General features: G+C 37.6%; 1 protein-coding gene across 3 annotated transcripts in view; it reads left to right on the top strand.

The window, feature by feature from the left end:
- The window catches only part of STK39 (serine/threonine kinase 39), a 113,177-nt gene that overhangs the window by 22,551 nt on the left and 67,034 nt on the right, over positions 1-23,592 (top strand). For 2 of the 3 annotated variants that reach the window (XM_075511961.1, XM_075511959.1), the window contains exons 2-10: positions 3,179-3,291; positions 8,416-8,524; positions 9,861-10,002; positions 12,214-12,269; positions 16,753-16,862; positions 16,958-17,059; positions 17,271-17,404; positions 20,759-20,807; positions 20,914-20,979. In XM_075511961.1, coding sequence (XP_075368076.1) covers positions 3,179-3,291; positions 8,416-8,524; positions 9,861-10,002; positions 12,214-12,269; positions 16,753-16,862; positions 16,958-17,059; positions 17,271-17,404; positions 20,759-20,807; positions 20,914-20,979 — 881 coding nt within the window. Of the gene's footprint in view, positions 1-3,178; positions 3,292-5,346; positions 5,499-8,415; positions 8,525-9,860; positions 10,003-12,213; positions 12,270-16,752; positions 16,863-16,957; positions 17,060-17,270; positions 17,405-20,758; positions 20,808-20,913; positions 20,980-23,592 lie in introns of those variants that run through there. The other variant, XM_075511960.1, reaches the window with a different exon arrangement.

A 23,592-nucleotide genomic window follows, 5' to 3' on the forward strand; every position in this document is an offset into this window, starting at 1 on the left:
ATTGGCAAAGAGAACTTGTCTGTAGCAGGAGAGCGACTTTTCCAGTAGTGGAAAAAATCTGTCTTTCTTACAAAGCTGTTTTTTTGAGTCTGACCACTGGTAATCCTTTGTTTTGTTCTTCTGCAGGAGACAGCTGGATGTAAAGGCTTCATGGTTTATCCAACCTGAGCTTTCATTATACTAGATCCATTTTCTAAATAAAGACTGGATGCTAAAACCAGTCTGTGCTTTAGTTGTGGTGTAGTTAGTATGTTCTCCACTGTGAGGGTTAGGTTTTGGAAGACTTGTAAGGTTCAGCATACGTGAAGAAATCATGCCTTCTGACAAAGAATGGTTGACTGTAATCTATTCTATGCAATCATTTTCTGTGACCTTAATTTGTTATGCTAAATGGTTGTCTGACAATTCTGTTTCACTGTATGAGAGTGCATTACTCGTGTAGTCTGTTTGCTTATCTGGGTAGTCCTGTTTATAACAGCTACTCCTCTGGAACACTTCACAGTTCTACTTGTTTAGTAGACTGGAGAAGAGCATCTCTTTATTGACACAAAAGGAGTCTTCTGACCAGATGGGAAAGCTGCAGATTTTGTTTATCTTTATCCCTGATTGTTCACCTTGTGAGCCAGAGGAGGAGAGGGGAACATCTTTTTAAGAGGAAGGAGGCATATGGCCACTAAGTGCCTGGCTCCTACTTCAGTTCTTGAAACTGCTTATTCAAATGGGTTTTATATGTAGGTCCCACTGAGAATGCAGGCTGCACAGATTGCCTTTACTATCAAAATACTGTATTGCATAGAGTATTCAAAAGGCAGAGAAAAGAAGAAACCAAGGTAGATTGGCTTTATTCTAAGCATAGAAAGCTTTTTGCATTGTCAGGGCATCATATTATTGTGGTGAAGAATATCCCACTGCAAGTCATCTCTGTCTGAGGAGAAAACATAAGGAAATGCACTGAAAGGTTTTTCATATAAATAAACTTAAAACTCTAGTTTATGTTGTAAAATCTTGCATCTCATCCTATTTCAGTAGGCAGAAGAGGAACAGATCTTGAACTTGTGCATGAAGATAGCTCAAGATTAATTTTGCAGTCAAGAGTTTTTAAATAGTAGTAAGGACATAGTCTTTGGTTTGGGGTCTCACAGAACTTAAGCACGTGATATAGTGGGGTGGGTTAGGGATGTGACAGGACTTTTTTTTGTCATCAAATTTTTCCAAAATGTTTTGTAAGTGGTACTTACTGTCATTTTACTTTAATTTGAGGAAGCAGTCAGGATTTCATCCTGACATTGGCTGAATAATTTTTTCTGCGTGCTCTTTCTGTTTGTCCTTTATGTGGCCTTTGTATATGAATCTATTTTGAAAGTGAAGATCTGGTTGTTTCCCAGAAGTAGATAAAACTAGTGGCATAGATGAAAAAGGTACATCAAGGAAAATCTTGGTCTTTGATCCTGTATCCATAATAGCTAAAAATTTGGTTTCTTCCCCTTGCCTCAACCTAGTTGCGTATCCAAAGTAATGAGAGGATTTGTGTCTTGATCTCTACTGAATGAGGACTTCATTGAAGTGTTGTAGATGAGTCTTCCTTGAGCTGAATTGTGCTGACTTGGTGGTTGCTTCCTTGGGATGTCTTATTTAGTTTTTAAAATCTCTCTTAATTCTTTTATTACTTATATTATCGGAATTTTTAAAGGCTTTGTTCTGTAAGCAGACAGAACAGGACATGTCAATATTTGTCTGTGACCGCATCCTGCAAAAACATGACTAGTTAGTCCTGTGGAGACTTTTTTTTTAAGATGAGCTCAGAATTTTGTAATGAAATTCATACACTGAGTTAAAAAGCTTTGTGATTTGAGTGAAAACATCATGTGAACAAACAATACATGAAAACAGCTAAGCAAATAGCAATTAAAACAAGGACAATAACTTTCAGTCATGAGGTATTGTCGGTGCTGTTTTCAGATGTGCAGAGGGAAGAGCTCTCAATTGTTCTTAAGTCGGCTGGTAAGTAGAGCTTGACAACAAAAGGCTTTTTGTTCACAATTTGTATTCATCTAGGACATGCCAATTACTGAGCATAAATAGAACATAGTGTATGAACAGGCCAGTATAACATGTTGCTCAATTTGTGATTTACCAGAAATCCATAATTTATACTAAAATAGTTAGAATTACAGGTAGGAGCTACTCATCAGGGGATTTTAGATTTCTGCATGAACGAGCACTATGTAATTACTTTGAGGAAGCACACACTGCTGTATTTGATGTGGCAGCAAGATGTGCAACCCGGGCAAAACTGTTTCTGAATATTACTTGCAATCATTTCATTAGTTTAGTGAGGCAATACTGACTGGGGCAAAGCCAGTGGGTGCTTGATAAAAGAAGCAACAAGACTTTTTACTCCTGCTGTTTGCAAATAAAGCATACTAAAGAAAATTATTCTAATGCTTTCCCCAAAATTTGTTCAATTCCACCAAGCTTTGTTGTCAGTGTAGTTGTATGACCATTTGTGGTTTGTGTGTCAAGTAAGCATGACTGACTTTCTCTGCTGGGCCATTCAGCAACATGCATCTTATTGTTGGTGTGATACTTGTGCCTCCTGCCCTCTTTACAAGAAGCAGCATGCTTTTTGTAGGATGTTACCCTAATCACAGTGAATGAGCAGGAACACAGGTGAAACTGTAGAAGGTTTGGCATGTACAGTTTTACTGATATTTTTCTGTTCATTGCATAGTGGGAACAAAAACCTGGTTAAACAGGGACTGACCTGAAAGAACAGAAAGAAATAACATTTGATAAAGCCCCACCCCCCTGCATAACATTTTTAATTGTGTTAACTGTGCAAGTCATGTTCTTGGTTAAAATGGATGTGTCCAAAGACAAAGTGTAATGGTTCCCAAACTATATGGAATGCATTGAGGTTGTGGGTGTGACTTGATAAATGAGCACATAATTTAAAGTTGTCGGCTTGGGAATTTTTTGTGGAGTATGGAACAGAAACTTTGAGGTTTTTCTTCTGCATTTGAGAAGTGTGCAAGCTGTCTTGCTAAGTGGAAAGGTATGCGTGTGGGGAAAGCACTGAAAAAGGATAAACAGCAGATTTTAAGTTCTTTGTCAGTGTGGGGATCTGGTTTAAACTCCTTCAATATTAAGACTGTGTTCCTTTTCTGCCCTTTTTCAGGTAGCGGTGCTACAGCAGTTGTCCAGGCAGCGCTATGCAAACCCAGGCAAGAACGCGTAGCAATAAAGAGGATCAACTTAGAAAAATGCCAGACCAGTATGGATGAATTACTTGTAAGTAAATCAGAGGGGAACATGTTACATGGAGACTATCTTCTGTTTTGATTTTGGTTTTTGCTTGGTCCAAGAGTGAGGGTACAATTTTATGCAGGATAATAGCGAGAAAAGGATATGAAAATAATTTGAAAGAAGTATGCCCTTCCCCTAAAAATATATTTTACTAACATGTATTTTCTAATGCCACAAAATCAAGAAGTGCAAATTTGAATCTTGGGATAACCTACTGTTGAGAACTGTAGGAAGAAACTTACCCCTTGCTTTCTGGAGACTCTGTTTTCAAGAGATTACTGTCTGGTTGTCTGTCTTTTCCTAATACCGAGGAAAGATACATTTTCCTTTGGCTGAACACTGATTAAAAATAAAAGGTAAAATTTAGTAGGTCTCCTTAAAATGTCTAAAGCACCAAAACATGGCAAAAACTAGTTGTTGGATCATTTTGTAATGATAACTTTTGAGGGGAAAAGTAGGAATGGCTACACAGCCATCTACACAAGGAAACTCTTGTTAAAGCTAATAACACGCATTTATCTGATAGCCCATAACAAGCCTTTTCAGGAATGCTGTTTGTTTGGGTCACTGATCAGAGGAGGAAGGGACCTATAAGAGGCCGTTTGTAAAAGGGACTGCAAGAGTTTTTCCTCTGCACTGGTTATGGCAATCCAGACAAAGTCACAAAGAACTGTTAAAAAACGAAACCTGTTGCTTTCTAATGCTCCTAGTCAGGTGCTTATAAGACTAATGTGTATTTATATATAGGCAGCATAACAAGAGTTGAAGGACACAAAACCATTCTAAAAGTGAGAACACTCTCTTCTGTTCCACAGGTTATACTACTGCCTAGAGACTGTGGGCTTTTTCTAATGCAGAAATTCCTGCCTCTGAAGGAAATGATCTCCTCAGCAGGGAATTGCCAGTGCAAAAGATATCTTGAATTTGATACAGAGGGTATGGTCCATCTAGTTTCTTCAGATAAAATGGCTTGTTTACAGTGGAGGACCCAAAATGCTCTTCCCCTGGTGATTGATGGCATTTGCCTTCAGTTTATGTAACAGCTGTATGGGACATTGTTGTGTTTTTTTAAAAGAGGACTGTGGTAGTGGAAGCTATCTCTGAGGTAGTGAGACTTCTGTCAACTAAAAACTCAAAAGATAAATTCTGAACTGTGTTTAGAAAGAGAACAGCCCAAGGTGAGACGCTGTGCATGATGTATTAACATCTACAGCCCATAAAGAACATTTCTATAAAACCAGATATACTAATCATTGTAGTATAAAATGGTCAAAATTTGATCTTTTTTGATTAGAATTTGAACTAGTAATGGGAATTAAGAACTAAAATGTTACAACAAATAAAACCAAACAAAACTGCCAACAATCTGCAGAAGGTATCTAGGTGGTCTAGAAAAATGACTGTGGTTAGTTACCAGCTTGTACAAAGTTACCTTAGCAAGTGCTTGAGTATCTTTACTGCTGACATGTCTCCACTGTCTGCCAAATGAGGCAATAGGTCTTGAATTTTTGGTCCCATATTGCTTTCTTTTGGTACGAAGACAACTGTCCATACCATCTCTTTTATTTTTTAACATAAGTCAATTTCTGCTTTTCTGTGTTCAGATTTTGTGTTTCTTTTATTTGTTGATCTGTTTTGATCTGAACATAAATTCTGGCTTTCTGAGTTCCTGGTTAGGAGGGTAAAAAAAAAAAAAAAGGCCATGTATGATTCCTTTTATTTTTATATGTACATACACACATGTGCATGCATACACATACATAATTCTTTTTTTTTCTGTGAGGGGAAGTATACTTACTCCAACTCAGTTCTAATAGGTTTTAAAATTTTGTTTAAAAAATAGAGATGTTATTCTGGGAAAGGCCATCATTGACCTTCAAAACTCTTTGTTACAACTGTACTTACAACTGGACTAACATTTATATTTCAGTTGATAATACTTAGAATGCTCTTGCATTTTGGGTTTTTTAACAGTGTTTTTGAGTCTGCTCAGTTTTCAGTCACTTACTTTTCTGGTCAAACGGTTTCCATTGGCACAGGGATGTTCTAAAACTCATCTCTGCCCTCTGAACATGCTGTTTTGTAAAATCCTGCTGCTGAGTGCTTACGGATGGTGTGCAAAGGCACCCTTCACAAATTCTCAGCTGTGTGGCCTTCAGAGAAGTGGAAAATGCAGCAAGCCTGGTGCCCACGTAAGCAGACTTAGGATTTGGGCCAGTGTCAATTAAAATAGAAAGGCAGTGGGGGAGGGAGTTTAAATAATACTAAGGTTACACAAACTGCCAAACTCCTGAAATTCAATACTCTGTTTCCTGCAGTGTCCTGTGTTCTCACTATTGTAAGCTAAATGTAACTTAACCCCATGAGCCAAGTAAAAAGTTCCTCTCCTTAGTATTGTCCTGACTGGGTACCTTCCCCCATCCCCTTACCTCCAGTTCTTTAAAAACACTAAAAAACTCAACACTACAAACCAAAGAATATTCTATAGAATACCTTATGTGATTGAATAGATTTTCTAAACTGTTTTCATTTCTGCTCTGGATAGCCCTTTGAGGCAGGCTCTCTGGAGGAGCCCCTCACATGTTATTCCCAACCATTCAAACAGCTGTACCCCGGGTGTCCGTGGAGGAGGCTCCAGGGAAGCACCCACAGAGCTGTGACACCTGTCTGGTCACTGGGAGCTGGACCCAGCCCTGTGGGCGCTGCAGTTGAGCACTGAAAGGAGCCTTCTAGCAGTTGCTTATTAACTGTGTCACCCACCTGCCCTTAGGTCGACACACATTTTTGTGCAGCTGCTCAGTGAAACTGGATCAGGAATAACCTGGCTGAAAAGAAGTTAGCTTTTAACCCAGGTGTATTTCCTGATGGAGCGCACAAACGCTTGTGCTAGCACAAGGGAGAGAGAAGCAGAGGGATGAGGGAGAGACTTTAAATTTAAAGTGCCATTATGGCTTTAGTGCTCTCGAACGTCTAAAGTGACGTGAATGTGAAGAAGACTCCAGGGTGTTCTCCTGGATGTCCTGCTGCAAGCTTTTCCTGTGACAGTGTATTTTAAGTGAATGCTTTTCTCTCTCACCTGTGTGCATAGCCTCATGAGCCTCAGCCAAATAACTGAAGTTTGTGGAGGCTTACCATTCTGTGTGTGATGGGGCTCTCCAGAACTGGAAGTCTGAAATTAATACTTTCCTGACTAAAATTTAATCCCTTATCTCTCATAAGGTGCTTTCTATTTGTTTATTTTTGTTTTGCAAAGACTGTCTTTGGAAAAAGTCACCAAAGCTGAGACACAAGGTGCCTTGGCTATGGTTACTGTGATAGGTTAATTTTTGCTGGTGAGTTGATGCAAGGCAGACAAAATATTCAAAGCACTTTTCAGTTAAAGATTGTGAAGCTTACCACAGTCAGTTAGTTATATTTCTGCACTATTGATGTGTGAGTAAAATAGATGAGGTGTATTTTTGCCCAGTAGTGGCAGGTAGATTTTTTGACCCATCGTTGTATTACCAGCATAGGAAAACAATAAAACAATATAAGAATTTAAATAGTAATAAAGAGTGGGAGAGTTACAGTTAAGATTTGGTATGGATAGCTGAACTAAGAACTTGAGGCAGTAATTTGACTTGTGTTTAAGCTGACATGTCTTCTGGGAAAGGGAAATCTGCCCCACATATATTTCTGTTTTCCACCTACTGTCTCCCGGGGGGTTGGGGGGAAGAAGCTATTTTGCAAATTGCTCAGTTATTCAGGCTCACTGCATGACTATCCAGGCATTCATCCTTCTGTGGTTCAGGGCTCAGAAGTTGTCTAGGGAAGAGGACTTTTGACAACAGGACCAGCTGAAGTTTGTGTCAAACTACAGCCTGACTTAATAGTCACTAACAGGCATCACGAGATTAAATCACAGTCTTTAATACATACGATTAACTTTGTATTAGAAAGTGGCTGTGATCTTGAGTGCATTGCAAATAACAACAACAAAAACCCTCTTTCAAACACTTGTTGAATTGAGGTTGAAAGTTGAAAATGGCATCTGTGGTAGCTTTAATCAATCTAAGTGGGACTGCCATGATGCCTGCTTTGCACCAGTGCTGGTGAGTCAGCGTGTAGCATGGGTCCACTTGAAAGCAGTTGCTTTTCAGGGAGGGAAGGGACGTGGAAGAGTTTGGTTTTTAGCTGGATTGGCTCCCTGACTGGCTCACCCTCCAGGAGCATGTCCTCTGGCACCAGGAATGGATCAGGGCTTTGTGGCTGGAGGTGGAGAGGGAGAAGCAGGGTTGTGGGATGTTAAGTTGGTGTGAGGCCAAACCCTCTGGTACAAAGGAGGTCTAAATGCTCCTACATAAAGGATTGGCAGGATAATGAGAGCTGCCAGAAAGGTGTTACAGAACAATTATGTGAAAGACTGAATAGAAAAAGGACTCTGCTTGAAATAACAGATACAAGGCAGCCATTCTTAATGTGTACAGCTGTGGCATGTCATAGATGGTGTTACTTGGTAGTGCCACGTTGTCCATCTGTTGGTGACTGTGTGCTCCTCTAGTCAATTGTTTCCTCTGACTTTTGGTCTGTAACATTGCTTTTTGCTCTTGCACTTCTGTTTAATTGCGTGGCTCTGGTGTCCACCTGTCCATCCCACAGTAGCCGAGCCAGTAGTCTGTGTCCTTTGTCCGACAGCTTCCTTCCTCCTTTCTCACCTGCTCCCATTCTACGCTTTTCATATCCCTTTTGAACAGGAAAGGCAGTAGGTTTTGATCTTTCCTTGCGTTTTGTTGTCCAGCCTGTACCCACACCTTCAGCTCTTGGAGGCTGCTCATTCTTCATTGCTCACTCTGAATTTGGGACTTCAACAGTAATTTCTTTGGTGCTCTCAGAAGAAAATTGATGTAGTTATGCCTATATCTCCTGACCAAACCTCCCTTGTGTTCTTTGCAATACTGTTTTGTCTTGCATGTAGATCTATAGGTAAATTGAAATGTTTTGGTGCCTTGATGCGTATCCTGTGCATACTTCAGTTCTATTATAGTATTTCACTTTGGAAATCAAACTTTCTCTCTATACAAGCAGAACTGATAGCTGGCTATGTTACGCTGGGCTTTGTGTTTCTTACAGAAAGAAATTCAAGCAATGAGTCAATGCAATCACCCCAATGTGGTGACCTATTACACATCTTTTGTGGTGAAGGATGAACTTTGGCTGGTTATGAAGCTGTTAAGTGGGGGTAAGTTACTGGTTTTACTTGTTTAGCTGCAAGGAAATTGTATTATTTTTTTCTAATGTACCTTCTTTGAGTTAATTGACCTAAACCAAGTAAGGAGTGAGGAGAGAGACTACATAACATGAAACCTGAGACATAGGTGTGTTATAGCAGAAAAGTGCAAGCTCAAAAAGTTTGTGTATGTATATTGATAGTACAGGCTAAGAATTAATGAGATAAATTCTGTTGATCTAACTACTGTAGGTTTTCATTGTGAATTGATATATTAAAATTCTCTATTAAGGCTGTGTAGGGAAAACTGGTGAGAATTAAGTCACTTCTGTCAGTGTGGCCTTTTTTTGAGTTTCTCTAGAATCCACTCTATTTTTGTAAAAATGCATATATTTATGATTTTATAATGAGTGTTTCTCATTCCTTATTCAAGGAAGATTCTTCCTAGGACAAGGCATTATACATGTTGCATCCTTTTTATTGCTTAAACTAACCAAACGCTCATTACAGTTTTTATGATGATGTTTAATGGTATAAAAATCTAATTTGGTTCTGGGAGAGGAAAAAGGGGCTGAACTGAATGTGTTTGTGGCTTAGAAAAGCAAGGCTCCAAAATAAGATGTGGTGGTCCTGGTTGCTACCTGATGTTCTTCAAGATTAGTCTTGATAGCAGCAGACTACCGCACCATCGTGCTAGAAAGCAAGGATGGGAAGAGCTCATAAAATAACACCTGTTACATCCCATTTGGTTGAATTGTTCAGTTCAATCAAAAACAAGCATAGACCCTGAGGGAAACCAGTGATTCGTGACAGGAATTTACTGTGAGCTGTTGAAAAATGCTTGGATAAAAAGAAAATGTTGTTATTAGATTCCTTGAAATTTATAATAACTGAAGTTCAATGTCAAACTGGGTGTCACTAGGGATGTTGTCATAATTTGTTTGTGGAGAATATCTCCTTCCAGTCTTGCAGCTGCATGTTTACATCGTGAACACATGAACCATAATCTAAGCTGGATAATAAACCAAAACCTTTGCTGTACATGTCTGTTTAAATGTGGGATACTCATGAATTTTTAATAAATGGTAGCTTAGCAAGCTGTTAGCAGATCTTTCTAATGGATCATTGCGTGTTACGGTATCCTTGACAAAAAACAGTGCTTTGTTTCTTCTTTGAATGAGGTAGCGGTGTGCTTTATTCTGAGAGCTAGTTACCTGAGGTCTTTACACGTGCATGCAAAGATTTAAATTGCACTAGCATGAAAAGAATGAAGAAATATAACTTTGTCAAGAATCTGATATGATAATGCTGTATATATGCTTTTTTCTTTCCTGGATCTGCAATATAGGTTCAATGCTTGATATAATAAAGTACATTGTCAACAGAGGAGAGCACAAAAATGGTGTCCTTGAAGAACCCATAATAGCAACAATTCTTAAAGAAGTTTTGGAGGGTTTAGACTATCTACACAGGAATGGGCAAATTCACAGGTAGGACCATATACACAGGGAAGAGCATTTTCAAAGTTGTGTGTATAGTTTGTTGATACTGGTCAGCTGTAGTTGCTTGGCTAAGCAAATTGTATTGCCTCTTTCACATACTGTAAATGCGATCAGTAATTATCAAATGATAACGCTTGGGCAGATGCTGTAATCTTGACTGCAGTTTGTCACTAATACTTAGTACTTGCCTGGTCTTTATCCTGTCTGTCTCTCTTACAGTTAGGATTGGTCTGTGCTGCACTAAGTATGCAAGAACTGTGGTCTATACTCCTGTGCCTGCTGGTACTCCAAATATGTAATCTGAATCTAGTTTATGTTATATGGTCTGTGACTTGGTTATTGTGTTGCACAGTAAACCTGTAATCTTGGGCATTCAGGCACTGCTGTATAAATGTGAAATTTATTTTTTCCTGGTAATCAGTAATGTCTATTACAACTCTACAGACCTCTCTTTATGACCACATGTTAAGCTGGGGTTGGTACTATGGAATTGCATCTTGGTGTATATGCATCTAGTGATTGTTCTCTTCTATATATTCTCTCTCCACTGACTTCCTCAGTGTAGATTGTGCAGATCCTCCAGGGTGATCTATACATATCTGTTGTAGCAATCCACAGGTTGCTTCCACTGTTTGGATGTTGGAGTTGGTGTACTCTGACCTCTCTAATTAATTTTACTGAGATGAATTTGCCTTTTAAGGAAGGTGCCTACAACAGGCTCTCTGTCTGTTTCAAGCATTAGCATTTTATAAGGGAATCTTTTAAACAAAACCAGATTCTCTGCAGACAGAACTCTGAGAATGGAGGTAGTGCAGATGTAGCACAGTAATTGTTCTTTATGTGTACTTCTTATGTCTCATCTTATAAATGAACTGACTCTGATGTAAATCAAGAACTATTTCCTCCTTTTGCAGAGAGAAAATTGAGATAAATGGAGAAATAAAGAACAATTATCTTGACTTCCGGTCTGGAATGCCAAAGATCTGCCACAAACCTTAATTCATAGTCTTCTGTTAAGCTGATATTGTTGCGGAAGGAAAATTCTTTAGCTTTTAAGGATAACAGGACCCTTTGAGGTCGGATTTGGGAATTCCCCTTGTCTATTCTTAAAAGACCTTAAAAAGATAAAAAGAAAGAGATCTACTTGTTACATCTGAGACTTCTTTTTTATAACATCTAATTTGTAAGCTGCAGTACCCCAGAAATCCTGTTCAAGAGGATACAGCGTGCGTTCCTTTTCCCATGTATGTTGTAGGTGAAAGCTGTGGTAGTTCAGGGAACACTGTATCAGGAGATATTTGCCAGTTGGAGGTGTTTCCAAAATTGTTCAGGGATCTTATTCTGTCATTTCGGTGCATTCCTGTTTATGTATAAGGGAACAGGTTATGTTACCCTTTAGTAGCAATGTGTTAATTATTTTCAATAAATCTTGGAAAGATTGAGTTGCTCAAATTCTTTATGATATATTCTGTATGAAAGATTTACCCTGTGCATTAAGAGTAGGATGCACATTTCTATCAGACAAAAAAAACAGCCAGAAAGGTTTCTTCTTAACATTATGTGTGAATAGTGTGTTAAATGGATAGAGTTGACTGTTACGCACACGCTGAATTTTTGACAGATTCAGTGTCAAGTAACTTCTCATCATGGTACTCTATAGGAAAATATGGTTGCTATTAATAGCTATTATGGTTGCTTTAATAGCTTCATTGGATAGAAATCTACAGTATATTTACCTTTCTTACAGATGGGTCTCTTCTCTGAAGAGATCAAAGAGAACTTTTTTTCAACTTTTCTTTTTCATTAGTGGTGCAGTTGGATGTGAGAAAGCATTAATTCTTGCTTTAAAGCTCTGAAAGCTCTCAGTTTGTGAGACTATAAAAGGTGGTAAAACAGACTTTGGACCTAAGTATTTCTGTTCTCAGAATGTATCCCTGAATTCTGCTTGTTTTATGCCAAAGCTGAATTTGGGTATTTTTATACAAAGGAGAGAGAATTTGTGAAAGTTTGCGTTCTGCACTCTGTTTTATTGTAAATCCGTTACATTTTATACTTCAGTTTCTGTTTCTGTCTTTCAAATTTTAAAATGCTATCTTGTGAAACTGATTAGTATGCAATATTTATTTATTTATTTATTTACATAAAATGTGCACATATGTACTTTGATACAGAAAAGTAACCTCTATTTGTACATTCTAGAGATTTGAAGGCTGGCAACATTCTTCTGGGTGAAGATGGCTCTGTACAAATAGCAGGTAATGGTGGTGGTAGAGTAATGGCTAAATAAAAGAAAAGGGTAATTGCAGCTGGATTAGGGGCAACAGATACAAGTTTTTCTGTTGGCTTTTAACTATATCTTTTGGAGTGCTGTAGCTGCAAGTTATCCAGTTTCAGATTTCAGGATTCTTGGTTAATGATACAGGATTTAGAAATTATTCAATTTTTTTTTGTGTCCCATCAAATATATAAGGAAACTTTTTAATGTCCTCTTAATGTTTCCTTTTGAATCACCCATATACCTTAAGCAGCTTGCAATCGGTAGCAACTCATATTTCTGTTCAAGTTTATTCCATTTATTTCTGCAAATTACTGTAATAGTTCTTGGTGATTCAGAAATCTGTATGTACTGCCCTTCATGAGGACCTTGGCTGTAACTTAACGAGTCACTGAGATGCATGAGCTATATCTCACTGAGAATTATTTTTGGCATTTCTACTATTTGTCTTGCAATGGTATTGGTTGGATACATTCAGAGGATATTTAAGATGCTAAACTGTATCTGTATGCTTCTTGAGTGGTAGTCCATAAGAATCAAATGATTTGGTTTTCATAAGAGCTTAAGTATTGAGCAAGACCCCATATCCCATCTCTCAAGTTAGTATCAGATATCTGGAAAATAGAGCGAGCAGGTGGTGATACCTGCCGCCTCTCCCAGTGTACTCCCAGGCCTTTCACAGTTTATATCTAGCTCGTGACCCAGCGATGAAAGCTTTGTATTTAGTAGCCCTCAGTAATAAAAATGGCTATAGCCAAAAGTTTTATTTTTTTATATAAACAATGCTTTTGAAGTACCGTGTAAATGTGTATTTTGAGGGCTTTAATATGCCAGTGTCTGAAGTCTATGAAACCAGACAGAAAAAGATTGACTGGCAGGTGAACCATTTACTAATTGGAACAGTTTTAAGTCTTCTGTTTTGAGTTCAAGACTTTTTAAGTAGGTATTCAATTTTACAGACTTGAATTTTAATAAGATACTTCATATTTATTTATTTACTTGATTATACCCTACACTTGTCTTCACTTTGTACACCACTTCGGGCAACTGTTGAGATTCTAGGTCTGTGTTGTTCAAGTATTTTTTAGATGTTCTCATATTGTAAAGGAGTAGATGTCGAGACAACCAACTTAATTAAAAATAATAATAACTAAAAAGTTGAAAGATAAAATCTCATGAGCCATCTGAAATAAAGCTGTTGACTTTAGATTATTACTTTCACACATAATCAAATCTACTCTCCTAGTAATCAGATAACATTCAAACAACAGCTTCATTTATCCCTCTCTAGTTCAACTCCAGGGCTTGGTTTCTTGACCTTTTCCTCCTTTTCGCTGTAGGCATCTTAATGAGTAAGGCTTTAATTGTGCTGCTAGGGCATTCAGTGCATGCGGAACTGAGGAAGTTCAGTGGCTGGATAGATATGTGGAATCTGTCTTTCTGTGATGCATTATTTCAATACCAGGTTATTTCTGATTGTCCTGGTTTCAGCTGAGATAGAGTTAATTTTCTTTATAGTGGGGCTAAACCACGACACTGATCTTCAGGTGAAGAGTGCAGCAGTGTCAAACTTGTTTCTTTGTTGGTGTGGGACTGTTCTGTTTGGGACAGCTGAGCATTGCACATTAACTGAAAGCCAGTTTGGAATGTCAAAGAGGCTGAAATTCATCGTTTTTACATCTTTTTGCCTTGATAAAGTAAAATCTCCTTTCATCTTTGGAGAACAGATGCTTGATAATTTTGCTTCTTTTTATTCACTAGAAGAACTTGGGTTCTTTTGACTACTCATTCTCCTGCACCCCAAGCTTCTATAATGAAAAGATGTATCCATAGCACACACTGCTAATATGTATGAGGAGTAATATTTGAAGACACCGTTGTCCATTTGCATTTCTGGGTTCTAAGGGACTGCTGCTCACAAATGAAGCTCAACCCAGTGTTTCTCTGACAAAAGATTTTGTGCAGATATAGAAGAGCACAGATTCTTCAAAGAATTGGGATAGCTCTACAGAGACCTCTGATTATGGACCTCAGAGGTTCTGCACAGAGAATCTGCTCAGTCTTTGGTGGGAAGGAGGAAAGCACACATCTTTTTGTTTTGTTTAAATTGGGAAGACATATTTAAAGTACAAAATTCCTCTGTACAGAACAGGAAACTTTCAACTTATTCACAAATACAATGTTAAATAGTCACTGCAGTTCCTCAGCTCCAACATTCTACTTAAAACTATTGGGATTGTAACATCTGGTGCTTTGGGCAAACAAATGATTGGTACTTCATCAGGGTTTCAGCCTTCTAAGCCTGAATTGCCTGGCAAAGGTCAAAATATCAAAGAAACCAGTAAAGGAACAGATAGATGAGATGAGGTGAGGAGCACATACCAAAGAGCAATCACACACAGAGATTGGTGGAAGTGTAGAAGGTGTGGGTTGTATGATGCGTTTAGTCCGTACAATAATTGACAGTTTCAATAAAACTTGTCAGAAAAAGAACATGCGTTTTGAGGAGTCTAGCCCTGGCTGAGGTGAAAAAGATGTTAGGGAATAAATGATTTGTAGGCTCTGCTTATTTGGGCAGCCCTGATTCCTTTAATTTCAAAATGCTTTACTAATACAGTTAAATCAGGGCTCTTCGTTAAATTTGTTTTTTCTTTGGTATTAGCTGTGACTTTTAGTGCCTAACACTGTTGAATTGTTCAGCTCTTTCCTTATAATATATTTCCCTTTCCTCTTTATGTAACTTGTTCTCAATAATACTTTGTCTCCTACGTGATAGGAAGCTTGTCACTGTAGGTCATGTCTTTTCTTAAATAACTTGTATTTGTGAAAGCTATGTCTGGGATGGGAAATTAAAGTCTTGTTTTTATTGAGTAGCTATCAAAGCATTCTTTCACTCTGTAAACTTACAGTGGTGTTTGACTAGTATTATAGTGAAACGTTCACTTGACTTAAATACTCATCACGTCTTTCTCAGTGAGGTGTTGCAATATTTCATTTTGAAGCTTATGCAAGAAGAGATTTTATTTAGTTTCTAGGTTGGGTGGGTTTTTTTTTTTTTTCATTGTCCCCCCTCACCCATTTGTATTTGCTGTTTGTTATCCTTTTCAGAATTAATGTTATGTTAATAGGGAAAAACAGCAGAAGGGGAGCAAAGGTTAAGTCAGGATTTTAGCTGTGTATCTCAGTTCCTGAAAGGACCTGTAAACAGTTGTCCAATACAAACTATTTATCTTTGGTACTAAAAGGATATCAATTTTTTCCATCTCTCTCCTTTATTTATGCATTTATTTATTTATTTTTGATTTCTACCTATTCAGCTTTTCCTTATATGCAATAGTTCCTCTTCAGAAAACTGTCACTAATACCAGCATTGATTTTTAGGGCACTAAAAACTTAGAAGCAGGTGTTTCTGAGGCTGTTCATGCTTTTTAGGAATACAAACAAAATCTGTCTATTCTATGACTTACGGATTTTGGAGAAAAAAATGCTTTTTTATTCATCATGCAAGCTGCAGGGAAGATTGAAGAATATTGCTTGAAGCTTCCTCCTTACTTCTCTACTGTATTTCTGTGTGTTTTAGCAATGTAGAAGAGGTCCAGAATTTGAGTCTGTGATGCTTAATGGTTGTTTAGTGGAACATAATGATAAAACTACATTTTCTGTAGTTAATGATCCCCCCCCCGTCCCCAACCTTAAAATCAGGGAACAATAGGAAAACAGTAGGAAAATAAAAATTGAAGTAGGTCTATAGTAAACTACTTGATTTCAGTATAACTGGATTGTAAATAGCACAGTCTAAAATACTCTTCATATAGGTCCATTCAAAATGACAGTATTTCTCCATACATTGGTAATCTGCTCTTCTTTCTTCCATTTATCCCGTACCTCTCCCATACAGCTGTCACTGATGTAGTAACAGGTTAACAGAACACTAAGGTTTTTTGCTATTTTGAATTTGGAAAAAACTATTCATGTCATGGTCTACTATTAAATATATATCGTTGATCACTTTGCTGATTTATCTTTGATTTGTCAAATCTCCATAAGTATTGAAGTTACATATAGTATTCCCTCTTGTTCAAATTGCATTCAAATTTTAGTAGCTATACAGAAGTAGTGTCTTATCTTTGAACAACAACAGATACAAACCTTTCAAACCTTGGCTCAAAGTGCACATTTGAAAACCTTAAGTGACAGATGTACTGGAGTCCTTTGTAACCATATTCAGGAAGACATACTAGGAGGTTAAATTTGAGGGTGTCCTAGTGCAGATCTCCCAGATAAAACTCTACCATCTATTCTGTAGCATTTGAAGAAGAGTGTGTCATGAAATGAAGGTAAGCTTTGCAATGGAGAGTTTCTATAGGTAGACCTTTATGAATTGACTTCATTTCTAAAGTGTAAAACTTCTGCTTTTTTATTGGTAGTTTAACAGATTTCGACTTTCTTTTCCCCCTTCCCAGATTTTGGCGTTAGTGCATTTTTAGCAACGGGAGGTGATGTTACTCGTAACAAAGTAAGGAAAACATTTGTTGGTACTCCATGTTGGATGGCCCCTGAAGTAATGGAGCAGGTATTCCTAATGTTAACAAAATAAATATTTTCAGTCTTTAATTTTTGGAACTGGAGACATCACCACCTTGTTTTTCCTTTCTGGTTCTGTTCCAGGTGCGAGGTTACGACTTCAAGGCTGATATGTGGAGTTTTGGGATAACAGCCATTGAGTTAGCAACAGGAGCAGCACCTTATCACAAATACCCTCCTATGAAAGTAACAATCACTTTGTATTACTTAACACTTTGTATTACTTAATGCTGTTAGCTGTATTATTAATGCTGCTAGGTGGTTAGCACTACTTCATTTTCAATGGCAACTCAAGATACCTAAATATATGTATCCTGTAGAATATTTATTCTCTTTTAATTTCTACATGTTTTGAATTGATTTTGCTTACAGTACCTCTTTTTTGGGTTTACTGTAGGTGTTAATGCTGACGCTTCAAAATGATCCTCCCACTTTAGAGACAGGTGTAGAGGACAAGGAGATGATGAAAAAGTATGGCAAATCCTTTAGAAAACTAATTTCATTATGCCTTCAAAAAGATCCTTCCAAAAGGTAGGTCATTATTGCCATGTACAGTGGAATTATTTTTTTAAATATACAGACTACTTAAAGTTCAAGTGTTTAAACATAATTTTTAAGTGTATGGTTTGAATTTTGTAACTAGCAGCCTTCAGTCATCTACATCTGGGGAGAAGAAATTGCCTTTTAATGTTCGCTTAAGTTTCCTTCTGGGTTGTTAACCTAATTTATTTATATTTAAATATACTATTGAATTAAAATCTGATCAAACAAAAGGCCTTGCTCTACATCTTAATTTCTCATCTGAGGCAAGATATAAATCTTGATATTGTGCATAAGTCAACAAGATTGATCAGATAGAACTGTTGGTAACCAAACATATCAGTCTCTTGGCCTTTAAAATAAAAAAAAAAAAAATTTATGCTGATTTTCCTCATTTTGTGACATAAACTTAGTATTTCCTTTAACTTGGATATTTCCAGATAAAATTACTTAAGAGATATTTATTTTTTACTGTAAAGTTAGGGGCTCCAAGCTTGTTTAGAGTTTTCCTCATGTTTATGTGTAGGCAATTGCATGTCATGTATCTTTGTGATTCGTTCTTTCTTGCTATGTTTTGTGAATGGGATAGCCAAGATGATGAAAACATTGAACATTTATTCCAAAACCACTGCTGAGGTCCCAAGTTCCCAGAACGATTAATTTATTTATCCTTTATTCATTTTTATGCAGACCCATTTTTGTAGGTTTCTTTTGCTGAAGAGTTGAAGGAGGCACATTCTAATTAACATTATTTCCTAAGGGTATTGAATATATTCACTTTTTTGAAAAGTTTCAGAGCTGATATTTCTGGGGGAAAAAAAGATTGTTCTGAGAGAGCAATCCTGATGGAGTACTGTGTGGGTCTTTTATGGTGTGTACTTCTCTTCACTTATGCTGCGCTAGCTTAAGTCCAGGATATTGTTGTAGGGAGTCAAGTTGAAAAGGTGACAGCAGCAATACTAGAGAACAAATACAATTAAGAAAAAAGATTACGTGGCAACATCTTTATTCTTGAAATCCTTCAAATTCTTTTTTTCACTGAAGGGTCATTTGTGTACTGTTTTCAGATTCCCAAACCCCTTAGAATTGGTGGTCTTAGCAAGTCCTGATGCTTTAAGCTTAGCTCTGCAGTTCGGCTGCTTACAAAGAAGAACGAAATGTGTTCTGTATAAGCAAGCTGCTTTTTGTTTCCAGTGTCCAGCAATTTTCAGGGCAAGATTAAATTGGTGTGAAAACATGAGAAGTAAATAATTAAAATGGTTTTCCTTCTCTCCTTGAATACATAGTGCTGAGTTACCTGATCTGTAGTTATGATATCAGTGTTGAAACATTAGGGTTTAAACTAATTACACTAACTTATTACACTGATACTTAAACACGTGCAATATCTTCATACTCAGAATTTCCTTGAATTGAACAATTAGACCAGCAGATAGGTGATTAGATCTGTGTGCCAGTTACTCTAACCGAGGAGTAAGAATCCTTATGTTGTGGGGTCATCGCTACTTTTTATGTTTCTCCCAAGCCAGGACTTAATTTTGCACAGAGATACCTCCATAGTTGTCGTGTCAATTGTGGGAGAAGTGCCTGCTCTTAGTGGCAAATTCTAGGACTGGCATTGCACTGTTGTTGTCTCAGACCATGATGTTTTTCTTGTGGGGATCTGTGTGTGGGTGTTTCTCTCTCTCTCCCCAGTGCCAAGGATGCTGCTTACAGTCCTCAGCTGCAACTCACTGCCGCGGCCTGTGTGGAAAACAGGCCCAGAAAGCATGTCCAGACCAGTTGAGAAGTGTCTGGCATAATTAATCATAGAGGAATGGAGAACACTAGTTTGGATAAAACTTTACTAAGACTATAGCTTTGAACTGTTCATATCCCTGTTATGAGATGTGATGGTACTGGATCAGTGAAACTTGTCTTAAAGTTAAGAGTTAATTTGAGCTAGAACTTTAAAACTTTGACACAGAAACCGATTTTTTTTTTTTTTTTTTTAACATTCCCCTTTTTGCTCATCCAAGGTTTGTGTGTGAATTACTGCTAAGCCTGATGGTCTCCACAGTACCACTACTAAGAACTCCTTTATTGTAGAGTTTGGTGCTTTGGAGGGGAAGAAAAATAAGTGCTGTGTGGAGCTACTGTCTGTGTCTAAATTGGATGCTTTTTGTTGATATCAGGAGTTGTTTCATTATTTCTAGTGGGAGTGAACCGATACATACATACACACTACTTACTACTCCTCTTTTCTTCACTTACTCTTCAGATGTGTCCTCAGAGAAGTAAACTAGTTCAGATTTGGGGGTTTTTTTGAGACCGAAATTTTCCGAATTGAAGCTTTCCACTGTCTTATCTAGTTTGTGCTATATCCAATCTCTTGCTTTAATTCAAATGGAAAACTATAGCAGATGTTGCTTCTGTTCATTTAGAAATGATGAATCTTGGAGATTTTGGCTTCCCTAAATTTAGCCGAGTCAATTAGTCTTGAATAGTGGTATGGGCTCCTAATGGAAAGGATGAAAAGAACCTGGAGGATTTTATTTCATTCCAAGAGATGCTTCGCTTTCTCTCCAGAGTCTGCTTCAGTGCCAGAGTCTGGCTTTGACTAGATAAGTAGCTTTTTAGATCCCTGAAGCTAGGGGAGACAAATCCTGCTGTTGGAATCACTTCGGTAGCTGTGCGATTGTGATTATCTGTTGAAAACATCAAAAATATAAACTTGACAATGATGGGAAGAAAGAGACTTGGAACAGAACTGCAAGTAAAAGTGAAATGTCTAGGTTTTGACCTTACAACTGTTGCTTTGAATTTTATTTGTCTGTTTGGTTGGAAGATGCTCCTGATGACTCTCTTTTTGTTTTCTACATCATGTTAATAGTATCAGTATAGTTTCTTGTGAATACCTGCTGACATCAATGGAGTAAAAGAATGCCAGTAGCAGATATTGATACTACTGTTTGGAAAATGTAATTATTCTTTTATTGCTGTGGAGCAAAGTTCAATTGCATTCATAGAGTCACTTGGGGAAGAACATGATACCCGACTCTTTTTTTTGTTTGTTTGTTTGGAGAGTAAAATGCATTTGTGTTGAAAGAAAAAGGGGGAAAATTGGCAACTTAGAGACTGATTTTTTTTTTTTTTTTTTTTTTGTATTTTTACTGTAGGGAGGCTTAGTTTTTTCATGTGTGGTAAGTGAGTACGTGTGAATTAATTCAGTAGCTATTATCATTCATTCCCCATTCATACAGTACTAATTCAGAAGTGTTAGAGACGTACCATTTAACTAACGTCTTGTACTGTATTCAGAGAGGGGTCTTTGTTTTCTGTTCTAATTTATTATTGATCTTTCAGGCCCACAGCAGCAGAACTTTTAAAATGCAAATTTTTCCAGAAAGCCAAGGTAAAACGTTTAACCCTACGAGTAAATTTTGCTCTGCCTTAAAATCTACATGAAATTTCTTCTTTCCTTGTATTGATTTTTAACTTCTGAAATGTTGGTTTTGCAGAATAGAGAATACCTGATTGAAAAGCTTCTCACTAGAACGCCTAATATAGCACAAAGAGCAAAAAAGGTGAGTGTATTCACATCTTTTTCTTGACTGGTATGCAAGAGAAAGCAGGGACTGTTCAGTTGCCTTACATTTTAGTTAACTGAGCCATTCTTTTATGCAGTCCTTCAAAGACTGTGACTGTTGAATGAATGGTTTCTGCAGCCTAGCTTTCTCCAGGAAGCGCTGGGGCATTTTGACTTCTTTTCTGGCCTTGCCAAAATGATATATGGTATTTGTCATCATACATGATAAGATTTTTTCCCACTCCATTTTAGAAAGCTACAGGTGAAATGGTTGTGCAAATAGAAAGTGATCTGTGAGCATATAGGTTCATAACTGCAGAATTCATATCTTCATTGGTAACCTAGAGAAATGGTGAAGATACTATAAATGGTATTTATTGAGGACTACCTGGTTCTTTGGATTATTTCAAATGTGATGCCCAAATGTATGACAGTCAGGTCCAACCTCTGCAAAAGTGCTGCTGAGTTATTCAGACTAGTGGAGCCTTATCCCACAGGTGATGGAGTTAAACCCACAGCTATGGCATATGCTGGTCTTTCTGTGTTGCCTTTGGCACTTGTGTAAATGAGCTTACCAGGTCACGTGCAGCAGAACTAAAAAAACCCCAAACTTCTTAACAGGTAAGTATTTTAAAACTTAAGTATGAAGCAAGCTACTGTTCATAAGAGCTAATAAAGAGGAATGAATGTAGACTCCTGCTTGTTGTGTGTGCGAAATTATGGAACTCCCTTTCTGTGGTGATTTAACTCGCCATGTCTCTTCAGTATGAGGAACTAGCTTGGTGATTGCTGAGCCTCTGCAGGTGACAGAGTAGTGTGCTGAGTCCAGCTTTCTAAAAGCAGGCTTTCTGGGAGGATGTTTCGAGGGGGGCACTTCAGGAAAGGCACTGTTTCAGCCTTTGTTGGCACATCAGTTAGGCTTCAGTTACCTGGACTGGGACTTGTAAGATTTTCTGTTCTCTTTGGGAATGTCGGTTTGGCAAAATTCTACAACACTGAATTGTTCCTACAGCTGGTGGCCTATACTTGGAAGAGACTGTCAGTAAGACCTGAATGCTTTAAGTTCCTTCCAATCTTCATTTAGGCGGAAGTAATTTGGGAAATCAGTGGCAAGGATGGGGCTTTGTGAGACGCTGGAGTAGAAAGCTGGAATGGGAGGACTTGTAGAAGGGGTAGTGTGCCGAGCAGGTTAGTCAGCGTCTGCAAGGTGCAGAGGACGGGTAGGCGTAGTTCAGCGTTTGGCCATGTGGTGGCAGCAATGCCCACATAAAAAAATCATCTAACTGAGGGGAAAAATGATCGTCGTTTGTTTTTCATTTTACATTTTGGGCCATACAGGAGTAATTTAGACATGTTCTAGTACCAGCTAGGTTTCTGATAGAGCATGTGCCTCGTGCAATTCATCTCCCAGCTGTGGCCTCAGGTCAACTTTAGGGACTGCATGTTAACTCATACATACATGTACGTAGACTTATTTCTTTAAATAACTTAGCATCTGGAATTGCAAAATGAATGCAGGGTAGCCTCCCATACACCATCAGAAATAGTTTTCTGAATGACTTTTTGGACAATTCTTTCTAATTTGGAAGACGAGTGATTCTTAAGAAATCAAAGCTGTACAGTGCTAGAGACAAATTAATAGTTTTTTTAATTACAGTATAAATGGAAAAATATTTAGGTTTTAGCTAGTGAAAACGCTAAATTATTTATATTTTAAAAGGACACAATATTAAAATTCATCAGGGATTTAAAATTTAATTCACTTGTTAGAACTTTGCATGTAGCTGCTGTTTTAAGATACCATAAAATATAAATGTGTTTTAATATTAAAACTGTGGGGTTTTATTTAAAAAAGCTTGTGTAAGTAGAGTTTGGTTGCTGAACCATTAACATGTAAAATGTCTAAGAGGTCACTCTTGGAAGAAGTAACCCCTGTAATGGAAAAAAGAATGTCACTAGGGCAAGAGATGGGAAGGAGCTGGTGTCATCACTGCTTAAATTATCTTCTGTAGCACTTGGTGTGAAATGCCTATAACTAACGAGCTGTAGCACCCCTGCTAGCACAGATGTCAGATCTGCCCTGCAGTAATTTAATTTTTCTTGCTTTTACCACATGTATAATTACTTTGCCTTTTTGCCCAGAACTCCAGCCTCGGTTTAGTTTTAACTTTAAATTCTTTTCTTTTGAAAAGAAAGTGTTCTCATGTTTTGCTTCTGCCTTTACAGCTTATACTTGGCAACTGTTTTGACTAAATATGAGTTCAGGTCTGTTTGTGAAATCCTGAAAGCAGGTACACATGGTCTTGTATGTGTGAGGAAAACATTTGATGCTGTAAAGATGTGTCCTATTTTAAAACCCAATTTGATATTTAAACACCACCTACATTGTGTGTTTACAATACTGTTTAACATCAGAGTTGTAAACTACATCTTTGTGCTCATATTCCCTCTATCTCAGTGTTTCTTTATTTGCTTTTACTTCTGGTAATTTTGAAATGATGCCCTCCTTCCTGGCCCTATCCTAGTAATTAAGGATAACACTGAAACAATTCTGGACTTGACTTGCCCAGGAGGAACACATCTTCCCTCTTCCTGTGCAGAACCTGCTTGA

The sequence above is a fragment of the Mycteria americana genome, chromosome 9, assembly GCF_035582795.1.
Source record: "Mycteria americana isolate JAX WOST 10 ecotype Jacksonville Zoo and Gardens chromosome 9, USCA_MyAme_1.0, whole genome shotgun sequence".
NCBI classification, from domain to species: domain Eukaryota; kingdom Metazoa; phylum Chordata; class Aves; order Ciconiiformes; family Ciconiidae; genus Mycteria; species Mycteria americana.